Source organism: Tasmannia lanceolata, unplaced genomic scaffold, assembly GCF_043159265.1.
Source record: "Tasmannia lanceolata isolate RefF3 unplaced genomic scaffold, GAP_Taslan_0.1 ptg000008l, whole genome shotgun sequence".
NCBI classification, from domain to species: Eukaryota; Viridiplantae; Streptophyta; class Magnoliopsida; order Canellales; family Winteraceae; genus Tasmannia; species Tasmannia lanceolata.
The window spans coordinates 66621746-66637980 of NW_027518685.1; the positions used below are offsets into that span (position 1 = coordinate 66621746).

The 16235-nt window shown below is 36.3% G+C and overlaps 1 protein-coding gene across 2 annotated transcripts; it reads right to left on the minus strand.

Annotated features, from left to right (window-relative positions):
• Positions 1-4819: 4819 nt before the first annotated feature.
• On the minus strand, positions 4820-15994 carry LOC143885492 (protein IQ-DOMAIN 31-like). 2 transcript variants are annotated; one of them, XM_077389701.1, is made up of 7 exons: positions 15842-15994; positions 13913-14040; positions 9141-9434; positions 8319-8489; positions 7750-7830; positions 6506-7541; positions 4820-5070 (listed from the first exon to the last, which is right to left on the minus strand). In XM_077389701.1, the coding sequence occupies exons 2-7, from the start codon at positions 14000-14002 to the stop codon at positions 5039-5041; spliced, it is 1704 nt and encodes a 567-aa protein (XP_077245816.1). In that variant the 5' UTR covers positions 14003-14040; positions 15842-15994; the 3' UTR covers positions 4820-5038. The 2 variants fall into 2 exon arrangements, with proteins under 2 accessions (XP_077245816.1, XP_077245817.1); XM_077389702.1 differs by lacking the exon at positions 15842-15994 and adding an exon at positions 15681-15825.
• Between the last annotated feature and the right edge of the window lie 241 nt (positions 15995-16235).

Genomic DNA, 16235 nt, shown 5'->3' on the forward strand with positions numbered 1-16235 from the left:
CTGCTTGTCTTCTGCGATTCGGAAGAAATTCTGGTAACATTTCACCTATGCATCCTGTAAGTGAGTCAGGTTCACGGGGGCTCATTGGCATTGACCGGGGAGATGGTGAGCTACGGCCATTGCCCAACATAATTAGGTTTATCCTACAACAGTCTTTGTCGACCTCCAGCCACAGAGCTTCAAAAACCGTATAGCCAGCTTCTATGTCTGGGTATAGATCTCTAAGACTTTATACTCTATAACCACAGGTACAGGTTCCGTTCGCTATATTCCTTGCCAGGTAAAAGATGTCTAGTGGGCTTACCGGAAGTTTTCCAAAGTATTCCCTTACACCCATTTCTTGGTTTCAAGATTCTGCCAACTACTCTTAAAAGCAGCAGTAATCACCCCTCACCCTTCTTACCAAGTTTGAAAAACAACTGAATTCTGGTGAAAACTCCACGAAAAAAATCATTCGGGAACAGTCTTGAAATGCAAGTACAGTCTCTGTGAACAGATCTGTTTCCCTTCTTGAAATTTTCCACCAAACACAAAGGATCCAGCAAGGGGATGCTAGGATCAGATGTAATGAAGAAAACCTTGCTTCACAAGACAGCCACAACAGGAGAAAGGAAGTTCAGCTTGGAATTCAAGCTCAAAGTCTCCCTTCTTGGACGAATTTCAGCAAGAGTTTCTTGAAAAATATGGACCATTTCTCGATTTGTGGGTGTCATCCTTGAATATATCCAATCTTACCATCATAAATTTCTAAATCCTATCTTACCATCATAAATATCCAATTCACATGAATATATGCACACAAAGCAAATAAAACTATGCTAAAATATATCCTCCAGAATGCGTTCACAATATTAAAATGAGGAACCCCCTCAAACATGGGTATACAAGAGATTTTTCAATCAACTGACTGGGGCCCAGACTAACTTCTATGTTACTATACAATAATCCTTGTAAATGTTAAAAAGAACAGAGAAAATTCTTGGAGGCCACCCAAGTTGAGGGATATAGAGCAAAGAAAAGGAGAGATACACCACGACTTCCAAAAATCCCCTTTATATACGTGCAAAAAGCATGGCACTAAATGTTGGTTCAAACTGACACAAAACGGTCGACATGTTTTGGTTTCCATCCCTACAAAAATGAAATGCTTTGACATGTTTTAGTTTCCATCCCCACCGAAATGAAATGCTTCGGTTGACAGATAGATTTTGGAAACGTTTCAATCATGAAGACCGACACACTACCACTTTAGTACATAAATTATAACCTTACCTTCGGTCTACATGTCGAAATTTTGACCAAAGTGAATAGAGAAGCTAGGATTTTCACATTTTTACGTGATAAATGGGCCCACATTTTTGGGGTTAGATAACTTATCAAATAATGGAGGTGATTTTTTGGGCACACCCTATCTATGTGAGAGCCTGTCAAATGAATGGTTTGGATCATCCAAACAATGTGGGCCCACTGCATTTTAAGCCGACAGAGTAGATAAGTTATCCACTCGATCTAGTAGATACACTTTTCCCCTGCCCTCATACCACCTCCTCCATCTGGGTGTTCACCTTATGTGCCTTCATAACAAATTCCAATTCGATATGTGCTACGTATTCGTTGCTTATAGTTCACACGATAAGCACGATCAGTGTGTTAATGTTCCCTCCGGGCAGATTTCATCTCCTACCATGCGGTCTTCAATGAACTTGACTTTCCGTTCTCAATTCATCTTCCCCGCCTTGCCTTCCCATATCGATTCTTACCTCTATTCTACCTTTTCCCCTGCCCTCATACCACCTCCTCCATCTGGGTGTTCTCCTCCTTCTTATGTCCCTTACGACATCTCACCCAATTCTACTCTCTTGTTCCCACCCTCCACTTCCCGAGTTGCCATTACCACTGATGCATCCTCCATTCGTCTTGTTGTCGATTTGGGATCCTAACCTCGTCTCCCTCAGTCTAACCCATCCACTGATAATACTCATCCTAGGACTACTCGTTCTAAAGTGGGCATTCACTGTCTAAAAATTCGCCTCACATCCCACCACTCACTCACCTTTCTTGCTGAAATAAATCCACAAATTGAACCAACTTTTTTCTCAAGCCTCTAAACTTCCCGAATGAAGAGTTGTCATGGCCGACGAATTCAATGCACTTGTTCGCAATGGAACCGACACCGAGACCATGGTTTTAAGCCTTCAACGAAACTGACATGAAATGACCAGTATGTTTCCGTTTCCATCTCGGCCGGAGCCGAAACAACCAAAATGCATAAATCATAATCATGAGTGTAGTGGTATACTATATCGGTATGTTTTTTTTTTAAAAAATTGACATATATATTCATAATAACAAGATGTACAAAGATTGGGGACAAGTAGTCCCACCCCATTACATACATCATGAACAGCAAGAGGAGTACTCTCCAACGGTCTAAAAGCAACGAAAAGAAAGAACATCATCAGGAACTTCCTTAAAAACTTCAGTTGGTAACCCACGCTGCACCTCCAGAATTAAACACAGAATTACAACATCCCCCAATACCCTATGAACCCAAATGTCAGCACCATACGAGACTTTCATCATCAACATACCATACCCTCTGATATTTAAAACCCCAAACCTTCAATTCAACCGTAGGCTATCTATCCAAGGGCAAGACAAATCACAAGCAGTGAAGAACCAAGGTTCCTCAAGCACCTCTCGGATATCAGTACAATTCAAAACTATATCGGTATGTATTACATAATTAAATTTATATGAATTGCATGTGAAATGTAATGCATGTACTATGTATAAATATTTACATAAATTACATGTGGACTCTAGTATGCACTAAATTATAAGATACGCGACAATGCATGACACTAGTTGTTCGATGTTCTTAAACAATTATGGATGGTTGTTTTGCTTATGTGATGGTTTCTAAGTGTGTGTATGTGCTTATTCTAGCATTGCATGAAGTTTCATCTTTAAATTCTCTCATTTGCATATATTTCCATATGTTTCTGTGATTTTACAGGATTTCCATCAGAATTTTCAACTGAAATCGAAATATTTCCCTTTCCGTGGCGATCAAAACCAAAATTTAAAACCTTGACAGGGACTCTTGTCCCAGCCCCTTGTCACAAAAACATTGTTGGATGCAAGTGGGTATTTCGCATCAAGCGTCGTGTCGAACATCACAAAGAACAACTAGTTGCTAAAGGCTTTACCCAGCAAGAAAATATCGATTACAGTCAGACATTCATCCATGTTGTCAAAACCACCACAATCAAGATACACAGGTAGTTTCTGTCCGCTACCAAACAGCCCACGCAAATCCATATATGGAACTATGGAAGGGGCAACACATTCCTCAGCACCTAAACCGATCTCCCAGACACCTTCTCAAGCAAGGGTATCTTCCATCCTTAAGTAGGCATATTGAAGATTGATCCCAGGAGCTCTCCAAACATCTACTGTTTCCATAATTATGTTACCTAGCCTCCAAATAGCTGGGCTTGAATTAGATTCCCATGCAATAATGTCCGATGTATCCCTTTCAAGCAATAACAAGCCACATAAATGCTCTTTGAGAAGTTGAATCCTCATAAGAAAAAGTTGAAAAACACCTCAAAAGAGTCCTTCATGCCAATTGGTGTTCCCCTCTAATTCTATGGGATCCTTCAAACTTCTATAGGTTTCATCGAAACCAACAATGAAAATTAATCTTCCAAAAGCATCAAAACCTCAACTGCTGCACGGATTTGACAAGTTGAATAAATTAAATACACTAAACTGATTTAGGAAGCAACCAGCAGCAAAAAACCGATGATCTTATGTGGTGTTTCAAAACTCAAACTTGAATGAAAACTCGGCCAATGTAAAACCATAAAAGGTCATAGACTCCAACGACTAAATGATTGATGTGGTCATGACTTGGGCAGGTCAAAGCAGTTTTGATTGACTTGGCCAGGCAAAAGACAGACTTAGACAAGAATTCGGCGAAGGTAAAAGGGGGTCGAGTCGGGCCAGTCGACGTTCGACTCGAGGAGTTATTAAACATTGCTAATGTAGGCTCCCACCTCAACATGATAACTATCTTTCAGGCATTCGTTACCAAGAAGCTAAGCATGGTAACCCTATGAAAAGACCTCTTCTAGGCCTCAAGAAACCAAACCTAATAATGTCCAAGAAGATCACATCATCGCTTCGACCTCAACATTATAACTATCTTTAAAGCAATTGTTACCATTTACCAAGAAGCTAAGCATAGTAACTCTATGAAAAGACCTCCTGGGCGTCATGAAACTAAACCTAATAAGTTCCAAGAAGATCAAATCATCGCTAATAAGATCACAATTCCTTTTTTAAGATCCACAATGCAATAAGTGCAAGTTAGGACATTCAACAAAAGATCAGACCTGCTCGGCATAGCATTGCCTCTTAAGAGAAAAGTGTCAATCTTAACCATAGTCGATCTCTCTAATGTAAGGTTACAACATCACCTGTAAAAATAAATGCAGATTCTATTTTTTCTAACTCCAAAATTACTTGAAAATATATATATGGTGTTTCTACAAAATATTTCCTGGACAAAAGGGTGATTATAAGAAGAAAACAGAGAAATTTCTATTAATAAGAAAGAATGCATCAATGCCAATTTTCCTAAAGTGGTCAGGTAAAGAGACATTTATAATGTGTAATTCAAAATTAAAGCAGATGTTGCAAATGAGAAGCCAAATATTCAAATTTTGATGAGACAATGTTTATGCCCATGATAGGCTTTTTGTAGTAGGGATTCTAATTAAAAACAAAAGCATAGAGCAACCAACCAAAATGCAAAAGAATCTAACTATACATAACACCAAATCCAAGGAAAAACAAGTTGAGACTATAGGCACACTCTTCCATTATTCATCACTCATCACGCCCAGGTACAGGTTTTACAGCAGAAATTTTCCACAATCAGAGGAAAAAATATAACCATAAGGCTGCACACAAATATTACCATTTCCCTTTTTACAAACTTTTCACCCGGACTCCATCTTCTGCAAAATCACCTCCTCCACTCTGCTTGAACCACTTTCTCTGCAATTTAAAAACACAGGGGGTATAACATTTAGAAAAATAAATGATACACTCACTCATTTTAAAAATGATCATATTACTAGTGATCTTAAATTGATAAATTTCTTACCTTCAAAGAAGATGAAGGAAATATATAAAAGAACAGGACACCACTTAACTATCACACTCGGATATTTATACAGGCCCACACCATGTCCGACATGACAAGATACTCAGATACTTCACGGATACTTCTGTTGGTCAAATAATTGTCTAGTTTCAATATATGCCTCTCTATTTTAATTAACTATCATGTTTTTCACTTATTAATGTCTTATATTTCCAATTACAACTTTGAGCATGTGGGTCTTAAAAATCCTATTTTAAATTTATTATTAATTTCATTGTCTCATTTAAAAATAGTTAAGTTTTATGATATTTTATGCATAGATGTATTGTATCTTATCTCATGGGATGCCCTATTCATAAATGTGTCCTACATTTTGAAAATTGCAGAGACGTATCTCCATCCTGTGTCCATATCAGTATCTGGGTATCATAGTCACATACCATGAGCTGCCAAACCATCCTGAGTAGCCATCTGAAATATCTCACATTTTTATAAATAATAGCAAATTTTTTTAAAGGAAATATAGAAAAGAAAGGGAAAGGGAAAAGAACTGTTTCTTTCATAAATATTGGACTTTCCAGAAAACCAGCTTCATCTTAAAAATGTGTTAAAAGTTAAAACTTGTAGGAGTTACATTGACAGAATAGACCCACACAAGCGAGCTCTAAAGACTGCAGCGATTACTAACGCCAGACTCCAGTTCCACTCATTGAAACCCAAGTAGAAGTAGTCATTCGTTTTAAATTTTCTAACTTATCACTTGCTCAAAATGCAAGGGAAAACATAATTCCTTTTTTCAGCAACAAATTCTGATAGGATTCAATACTTTAGCACCAAAAGGAAATTAACGTTATTGCTGTTAACCTAAATGAAAAATACACATAGTCTTGCTATCTGGACCATACCAACAGAAATCTAATTCATTTCAAAGCATACATGAGTATTTTAGCAATCCAAAAAATCTGTTGAGGAAGTCTGAAAAAATAATATTTATTTCTTCTATCGTACTTCTAGAAATGAGGAAGGGAGTATCTAAATAAGTTTATTTCTGTCACATTGTGAATTCTCGGTTATGAAATGGGAACAATAACTCAGTCCCATATGATTTCTTCTCTATATTTTCTTTCATTATCTTCTAAATTAACTTAAGAAAGAAATGGCAAAAGAATATAAAAAGAAGATAGAAAATAACGTAATGTCTTGTGTAGGATAAGAAGCAACAAATTAAACATCCATAAACTTAACCAATTTTTTTTTTAATGGAAACATAATCAATCTACAAAATAAAAAAATAAATAAACAAAGAAAGAAATATAAAGTTCTAACCATTTCCATCTCTCGAAGACAACAATAATCTGTCGCCTCTGATGCCACCTTTACCACTTGCTTGAAACAGTTTCTGTGTTCGCGCCGACGGTGAGGTCACTTTGCCATTGGTAGAAGTTGGCAAGGAATGCCTTCGGGTGTAACCATTTTTTTCAGCTCCATCTGAGCCAAACCGTGGTGAGCCAAGTCCCCGCAGCTTTGCCTTGGCAGATTCAGTTGCTGCCATATAGCTTGGCAAAGTTGGAATGTTCTGCAAACCATTCTCCGAGTATTCTGGCTTCATTGGTAAAGAAGCCCTTCTCCTACCGCCCTTCTGATTTTCATGGCAAGCTTGATCTTCCTTAGAGCTTAAGTCCCCATTCATTAAAGATATGTTCCCATCTTTCTCAATGCTCTCCAATGGATGTAACTCAACAGTTAAATTATCGTTGTCCAGCATATCAACTGGCCCATCGGCAACCACTGGTTTTGTAGCAACTTCCAAATTAGGGTTATTCTCTGAAACCACAGTTGTATCTTTCCTCACCTCTGCAAATTCCCCGATAACCTGATCTGGAACGTCCGTTGGGGAGTCTGACACCTTTCTCAGACTGCGCTTTGGTTTCTCGGGTTCAACCTCTATCGGATCAGAAGCATCTGTTGCGGAATTAGAAACTTTTCTCAAACTACGCTTTACCTTTTCAAGATCAATCTGTGGAGGTTCCTGCAGTGAATTTAGGGGATTGCTTGAGACTTTCCTCACATTGCGTTTGGGTTTTTCAGCTTCGGAGGTGAAATAGGTTGTTGATCCAGATTCCATGTTTGGAGTAGTATTCCTCCGGAGGCTTCGCTTTGACCGGCCAGTAGACTCATTTTCTACAGTTTGAAAAGTATCCTGCTTTGTCTTAGATTTTGAACCAATAAACCTCTTGGGTTGTGAAAGTGGTTCCCGAGAACATCTGGATGTCCAGCGTTCTAACCAGTTCCAGGCCGAATTTGGTTCCGCTTGACCATATTGAACAACCAGAGGCATGGCATTGGGTGATGCAGCAAGAAGCTAAAAGGGACCAAGCAGTAAAAGAAGAGAAATTTCAACATGTTTTCTTCCAACTAAGTGTCAAATCAATCATAGAGAAAATCAAGAAGAAAATTTGTTAATTATTTGGGTTGTTTGGATACCATTTTCCTTTTCTGATTACCCATTTAGAATGGAAGACTTTTTATGGCAATACCTTAAAGCAATACACATGAAACTGAAATATTACCTTAATAAAAAATACGTTCGCCAACAATTTCTCAATCTGAGATGACACGTTCACCAGCAAAGAATCCGAAGGCTTCGCACCCTAACAAAGATGAAGCAATAGTTATACAAGAGGTACAGCAGACAAATAAGCAATTAGTTGAACCATTTACTAATGAATGTTATATACACGATAAGACAACATGAACAAATAAATAAAACTAGACTGATCAAGAAAATTGAAGAGCATTAACACATTTCGAAACACGTCATAAGGTTTACAAACAACCAAAGTATCATCTCTTGCATATTGATATTCATTAATAAAAACTCCAAATGTTATAATAATTTCTTGCCCATTTGCAATATTTAGGTTGGAGAGAATTTGCAGAGAAATGGTGCATTATGACTATAAACGGACATTAGTTGGCTTACAGAACAGAAAATTTATGTTAAAAAAAAGCAAGAAATACGAAGAGGAAGGAAGATGTGTCACTAATCACACAAGAACCTACTAAAGTTTCACCCGGAAGATATGCCTTTTTCATGAAAGTTTACAAGAGCCTTTTCTCTGATGCACTTTTTACATACCCCAAGCCCAAGATCAGAGCGCCTGACTCTTCGAGCACGAAATAGTGCCTGTAACTTTACGATTCTCTGAAAACAGCGTAAAGTTGCCACAGCTTGTCTTCTCACCAAATGTCCGCGGACTAGTGCCTGCAACCTTATGATGCCCCTGAGCGCCCGAAATGCCCGACGAGCCTGTACAAACATTCCATTTACGTCAGCAGAAAAGTCAGTGCCGTAAAGGTGCACAAAAATGCTGCTAATATTATATCTGGGTTTTTTTTTTTAAAAACGTATATCTGGGTTTTTTTTAATGGTGAGCAAATTCATTGAAGAAGAAAGAGGACCGAGAAGGTCCAAGCGAGAAGAAAAAGAAAAGAAAATTACAAGACCCCTGAGTGGTCAAGGGGGGAGAAAATACCAACAATGAATACTGGGTGTTCAATATTCTTTTTCATAAAATAAAACATCAATTTTGGTTTTATTAGATATTGGATTGACTCGCACTTTCAGAAGTGCTCAATACCAACAATGAATACTGGTAAAATGTGTGATTACTTGTTGCCAGATAGGAAATAAAATTATTTCTATAACTACTATACCTGGTCTAAAAACACAGATTAAAAACGATCAAAACAATAAACAAATCACGGGTAAAGCACAAAAACACTATAGACAAAAAATAGGTAGCCAACTTTGTATTGCCGATGCACAATGGTGACAGACCAATGTTTTCAGATCAAATAATAACTAACAGCATTGAGCCAGAATATAAAATTAAAAAACTGAAGCATAACATATAAAATTTCCAAATGAAAAAGAACACTTTCAGAGTGAGAAATTTACAAGATAACCCCTAAAAGCCGCCTGTGCTTTTATAGCAGCTTTCTCCTCCCTGAATTTCTCCATATCATTAAATGCATGAGATCCAACGGTTCCTTGATTTTCTGCATTTTGACTTGCAGGCAATAAGACTTCTCCATCATATGGTACACTGGAAGATAGCCCCTTCTCTGACTCTTTCCATCCATTTTTATCTGTGCTAGCAGATACTGGCTCCGAAATTAAGGGTGAATCAACAGCCAACTCATCAGAGGGTCCCTTTCCCGTAATCCATGTCTCTCTCTCACTTACCGCTTTCTACATAGGTGAATTGAAAGACTGATCAGACTCTGCAAATTGTAACTTGTAGTATATGATATGACAAGATAAACACAGCAAATTGTATAAGCCTGTATTTTACCAATGCAACGTCCAAAATAATATATATACAGGGAAATGATTCTATACTTCTTGGATGTATCATACTACCAATGTTCTGAAAACCGGAATCGAATAGTAAATCAAAATAGGGGCCAAATTGTAAATCGTAAGAGATTCATTCAAATGCATAAAAATATCATAAACAAATCAGAGAACAATAAAATAGCCAATTATTCATTTTTTTCATCCAAATTCATTAATTTAAATTACCATGATTAGTTATTCAATATTATAATAGGTAACAAACCTGTTTGATAATAATCATCTATTTTCCATCCAAACCCATACATATTATATAATAATCTTAAAAATAATAAACGACACAAAATCATATCAATTCTCAAAGTCTCAAACATCAAATGACAAATATTAATTATAAAAAGACTGGCAAGTCGGCGATGTTGTCTTCATTAGAGTCGTCTCTCTATTTGATGCAAGTAATGCCCTCAAGCACATGCATTGTACTTGATTGGTTCAAATTGATTCAATTCATTCAAACTCCTATTCTTTCTTTTTTCCTTCTCACGAGAGGTGTTTCAAAGGTTTCATCTAATACAAATGGGAAATGGGGTCTTTCCAAAGACAGTCCTATTTTCTTTTATATAGAACTTAATTAGGATAAATTGCATGAATCCTATGAATCTTTCGATTTACGATCGAATAGTCAGATTTAATAAAAAAATCACAAGATTCATACAAATTAAGATTCAATAATGGATTGAAATCGAAATTCATATGATGATTTGATTTGAATCGTAAGATTTGAATCACAAATCATAAGATTTCCAAAACAATACATATTACCATTAAGTATCAGATGAATAAGCCAACGAACAAACAAATTGCCTAGCTGCCATTCAAATAAGTCAATAACTAAGTCTATTTGTCAATTAGAAGAAACTTCAATTAAATCTGAAGAATCAGAAAGAGATGATTTTAGAAATAAATTAAGCCTTCAAGTCCAAGGGTAAAAAACTATTTATCAGAGACCTACTCCAGTGGATGTTCAATTTGAAGAAAATTCAGACATAGCCGCTATAAGCTTTTGATGGTTCCACTCTATATGAATGGAATAATGATGGATTAACAGAACATCAAATTTCTACCCCATGTTAAAACATTACTTGTGTATGCTATTTGCATGTAAAATCAGAGAAAACTCTGAAAGTTAGATTGTTAAAATCATAACATCTTGTTTTTCAGGTCAATTAAGAGGGTGGAGCCATTGAACAATCTACAGGACTTAGTTCAGAAGGAAGACACTTAAAAGATGGGGAAAGAAATGTGATATCATTTAGTTTATACAATAATAGTTAATATTGTTCAACACCTTGTCGGAAAACATGAGAATATTTATGAAAAGGTTCGTGAACAACAAATTAATATAAGATGTCCCATCTTATTAGATTTCATGCGGTATAACGATGTTTATTTAACAAAAGTTTTTATGCTCCCGTACTCTAATCAAGAATTTTGGAAAGAGAAGTTTATTTTTGGCCTGCACTCTCCTTTTGTTGAACGAATAATAACTCATTTTGAAATGAAGGAGGTACACTCCCATCATAATAGATTTCATGTGGTATAACGACGTTTATTTAACAAAAGTTTGTGTGCTCCCAAACTCTAATCAAGAATTTTGGAAAGAGAAGTTTATTTTTGGCCTGCACTCTCTTTTTGCTGAACAGTTGGGACCGAGTTGTGATGCCGTGGGGAGGACCTATATAGCAGCACATTTTGGATGCTTACTAAACGGAGTTGAATTCTTCCCACATGTGTGACACGCGCGCGGGGGGGGGACAGATTTCATTAGCCCTTAGTTACTTGTATAATTTCATTCATGCACTTTTATTTTAGTTTTGTTATCCATTTATACATTAGTTGTTATGTTTTTATTGGACCTAGATGTGGGGGATATCCAAATCACTTAGCCACTAATTTACTCATAGCCCACCGCCCATTCTTCACCAACTTGCCATGGCCCATCATTTATGACCCAAAAACCCCTCCCCAATCCAGCCGCTACTTGTCCCACCAAATATTCCCCAACTTCACCCACTTGGACCCTAAAACCAGTCATCCCACTCCATCATATGGTGCACATTGAGGAGAGGGAGGGGGATCTAAGCTATTTTCAGACCTATTTCCGTTCTGTTATTTTTTGTTATATGCACCTTTTCTATCTGGTTTGCTTTAGTTAGCGCGGATCCAATATGATACACTCTGCTTTGGATAGATTATTTTTTTATTGGCAGTTGAACTCAAAATTTATAGATTTCAATGAATGCTGCAGTTGTGAATGGTTAGATTTTTTTATTTTTTTGAATGGTAGTTGTGAATAGTTGTTATTATGTTTTGTTTAAATTGTTTGAAAATGTATGTCTGCTGCCCCAATTGAACCAGTCAATTTTTTATTTATTTTGAAATGGTATTGAATCGTTCCTTAAATAGGTTTGCATTATCCGCCCCGCCCCCTCCCCCCAACCCTTCCATTTCTGACTGTGAGTGTGAAATTTTAAGCATATAAAAAAAAGAACAACCACAATAATAAATGATGTACATCAAAGCTTTTAGAAAAAAATCAAAAACTAAATGCCATTAAAACAAATATTTTCTATTTGCAAATCTCCTACTGTAAGCAAGACAGAGTGACAGCCAATGACTCCTAAAAACCATAATGCTAAATCTAATACTAATTAAAAAATTATATATAATACCTCCCTCATTTATTTATTTTTGTATTTACTAAATTACATAAAAAAAATAGAAAATCAATGTCCCAAACAACAACAAAAGAAGGAGCACACTCCTACATCTCCATGGGAGGACAAACAGAACTGAGGCAAGAAAGGGGGGAATAATAGAGAAGGATTAATACTTAAAGGACATTTGTAGGGAAAAAACAAGATTTTTCATGTAATGGGATTCCTTTCACTACACTGCCAGGTAAAAGATAGGTTTTTAGGAGAAAAAAGGAATCACTCAAGAGAGAGAGAGAGAGAGAGAGATATTACTATTCTTTAAATAATCATTTGACACACAAAGTCTCAAAGAGTTTACTGATTTCTCATAGTCCATCCATTGTGGAAGTATAATATTTCTTTTTCTTTTTACTATTGTAAATTTAAAATGCATGATCACCACATTGCTAAGCACAGATTAGGATAACATTGTTGAACAGTTACAATTTATTTGTTGGTTATCATTCAAAAAAAATATTCATTGACTAAATTAGCCTATCAAGCTACATAGCTGATCAAACCAAATTTTGAGATCCTTTTCATTTATGAGAACATAGCTTTAAATTTTTTAAATGCGATATAAACCTTCACCCTGTGAAAACTCCATTGAGATGCTATTGCTTCAATGCTTCACAGTAAGGAAGAATTGTTACTCGTAGAAGAACTTCCTTTTAAAGATTTGGGGTGCAACAAGCTTAGTTTTGTCTTTGGAAGCATGAGCAATTCGGACTTGCCACATGCATTTAGGGATTTCTAATTAATAGAGAATTCTATTAATTAGTTAAATCAATTGCAATTGACCTAAAATTCACCAGATATTCCTTATAAATATGAACATAATTTCAGACATGACTGTTGTGGCTACATCTTCTGAGAAAACAAAAAACTGATCTGTGAAGCCATGTACATTAGTGTTTGAAATAATCAGATCTCATGGACACAATAAGTTTATATTCATGACTACAACTCCAATATCCATTTGCCAACTAGAAAGCTGATGGGTAAGCACAATCCCCTAAACTGTTCTGTGGTAGAAAAGCAATGCGGTAAAATGATTCAAGTACACAAAATATTTAGACACTCCAACCTATAAGAAAAAAATATCACTAAAACAGAACACTCTAAAGTTGAAGTGATTAAGTTTTTTGCAGAATTATATTATCAAACCACAAGTATTTGGGGATTGGACCTAACCAATTGGTGAATTTGGCAACACAACAGACTCATGGACAGAGAAATAAAACTAACTGGAGAAATAAAACATTGAAAGTTTATAAAACTTACACAAAAAACACAAAATTTTGTCTAACCCAAACAATAAAACACCTCACTCAACTCAACTCAACAAAGCCTTTGTCCCAAACAATAAAACACCAATCAACAAAAATAAGTCGAGGTGAACATTCGATGTAATTATTCTTTTCGACCAGATAGAAGACTATAAGACAATTAAAAGCCGCTTGGTGGCAATAATTGAGTAAACATCTCCCTCACAACATACAACAACAACAAACATTTACAAACCAACCATGGGAATTCGCAACCAGAGGATATTTTGAAAAGAAATAAATGGTGGTCACAAGAATGAGTAGCAATAACAATTTAAAAATGGATTACCAGAGCCTCTCTTCCTTTTAATCCACTAGATCTGGATGATTTCTTCCCGAAAAGCAGTGTCTTGAGCCATTTGCCTGGTGATTTTCCCATCGCAGGGAGGCAAAGAACCTAAAATTGAAAATCAAGACCTGCAAGAATCCATAATGGTACAGTTCAAAAGGCAGAGATTCTGAAAGGCCACAAAACCAGTATGATACTATTAGCAAAGTCTTACCAACAACCAACCATGAAAAACTCTAAATTCTACATCAAAAGACCCAAACCAATTTGATCTTTTTTTAGCACATTCACAACTACAAAGTTCACCATAGAAGAAACCAATGAAACCTCAAAAGGGTACCCTCAGAACCAAAAGATTATATGATCATATTAGCAAATCGACAAAAACAAGATTGAAATTCCCTTGGCAAGAAGGCCTGCTCGGCTGGAAATGAAATTGCCATATGCCCGAATTCTAAAGAATTGACAAAAATACAAGAAGAAGCCAATCAAACCTCCACTAAAATGGAAAACCCAGACTATATTACAAACATCTTAGCAACATTCTCATCTACTAGATTAGTCTAAAATGCAAAACTTGTGTAATCTCACATCTGCTAGAATTTTTACTCAAATGTAAAACAAGTGTGATTGCTTTTGCCCCCAGTAAAACTACTCGAAAGAATGAAAAAAAAAACCTGAAAAAAATGACAACACCCAATATGAGTTAGATCTCCTAAAAATTCCACAATGCAGTGAGATTTTTAATGAAATAAAAAAAAAACATCAAACACTCTGAAAACCAGAACCCAAAACCAGCATGGCATGCTTTGAAATTCACCACCTACATAGGGACATGGTTTGAAATTTCAACTGAAATCCGAAAGTCAACACCGACACCGAAATGACCAAAATCCGAAACATACAAAATTTCTGTCGAAATTTCGTTAATTTGGGCAATTTCGGCGAAATTTGTTAAAAAATATTAATTTTTTATTCTTTTACAAAGTTTCGGTCGAAATCACCGAAATTTCCGACTTCGGTGATTTCGATCAAAATTTCGACCCAAAAAAACGGCGTTTCAAGCACGTGTACCAAATTTCGACCGAAATTTCGGTTTCGAATAAGCCCGAAATTTTAGCCGAAACGGAAATTTAAAACCATGCATAGGAAAAATAAAACCAACCATAACCTTGACGAAAAGCCATAGATCCACATTGTCATTGAAACACTTGCATTGTTGCATGGGTTAAATACACAAGTGACACCTCTATCATCTATTCAAATTACATTAATATGCAAAATACATTAATAGAAAAGGGATTTGCTAGGCAATTTCGCGGAAAGCCATTCCGCGGCTCACTTTTGCAGGAGAGAACAGTTACTTCAGCTGAATCAAATGAAATCCCATTTCGTGGATGTTCTCTAATGCAAAAGTGAGCCGCGAAATTGCCTAGAAAATCAAATGAAACCCCTAAACCTGGAAATGCAATATTTCACCAAAATCACCACAACAGAAAGCCAAACCCTAGTGTGACCATGCTCAACACTAACCAAAAACCAAATGGAAACTGAGATTTGAAAATAAGAAGAAGAGGAAAAAAAATAAAAAATAAAAAACAAATCCAAAAGCAAAGAAGCAAACACCTTAACTAGACTAAAAAAAACAGGAAGAAAAATGAATCGCCAAAATAAAATCCCGAAAAATCTACCTAGATCTGTTCGAATGATCTAAAATCAGAAAAAAACACAAGTAGATGAGCATAGGAAGAACAGATCTAAGACTTACCAGGAAAATGTAGTTCTTGGGAAAACCCTAAATCAAACATCCCTCAACTATAGAAAACTATTGAGAATTGAGAAACAGTAAAAACAAAAAAAAAAAGAAAAGAGAATTGAGAGAGAGAGAGAGAGAGAGAGAGAGAGAGAGAGAGAGAGCAAATGTTGTACCATGAAGAAGAAGCAGCAGCATGGAAGAGATGTGGATGGACCACCACGCCATCATTCACCAAAAAAATATTTAAGGGCTCTCTCACTGTAGAGTGAAAAGAGGAAAACAAAGGAAGATGCTAATCACACTTCCTCACTTTGATAACGGCACTCCTTATATTTTAATTAGATTAGCTGTTTAAGGATAAGGATTTGCTAGGGACCACTCCAGAAAGCTTTGCCGGCCGGCTGTTGCATGAGAGAGCTGCCACATAGGTTTACTTTTCAACATGCAACATCTGGCGCATGAAATGCCCCCTATGATGGTCCCTAGCAAATCTCGGTCTGCCTGCCATTGGATTTTTATTTTCCAATAACTTTGTGGGAGAATAGCTGCCATGTAGGACAAATTACT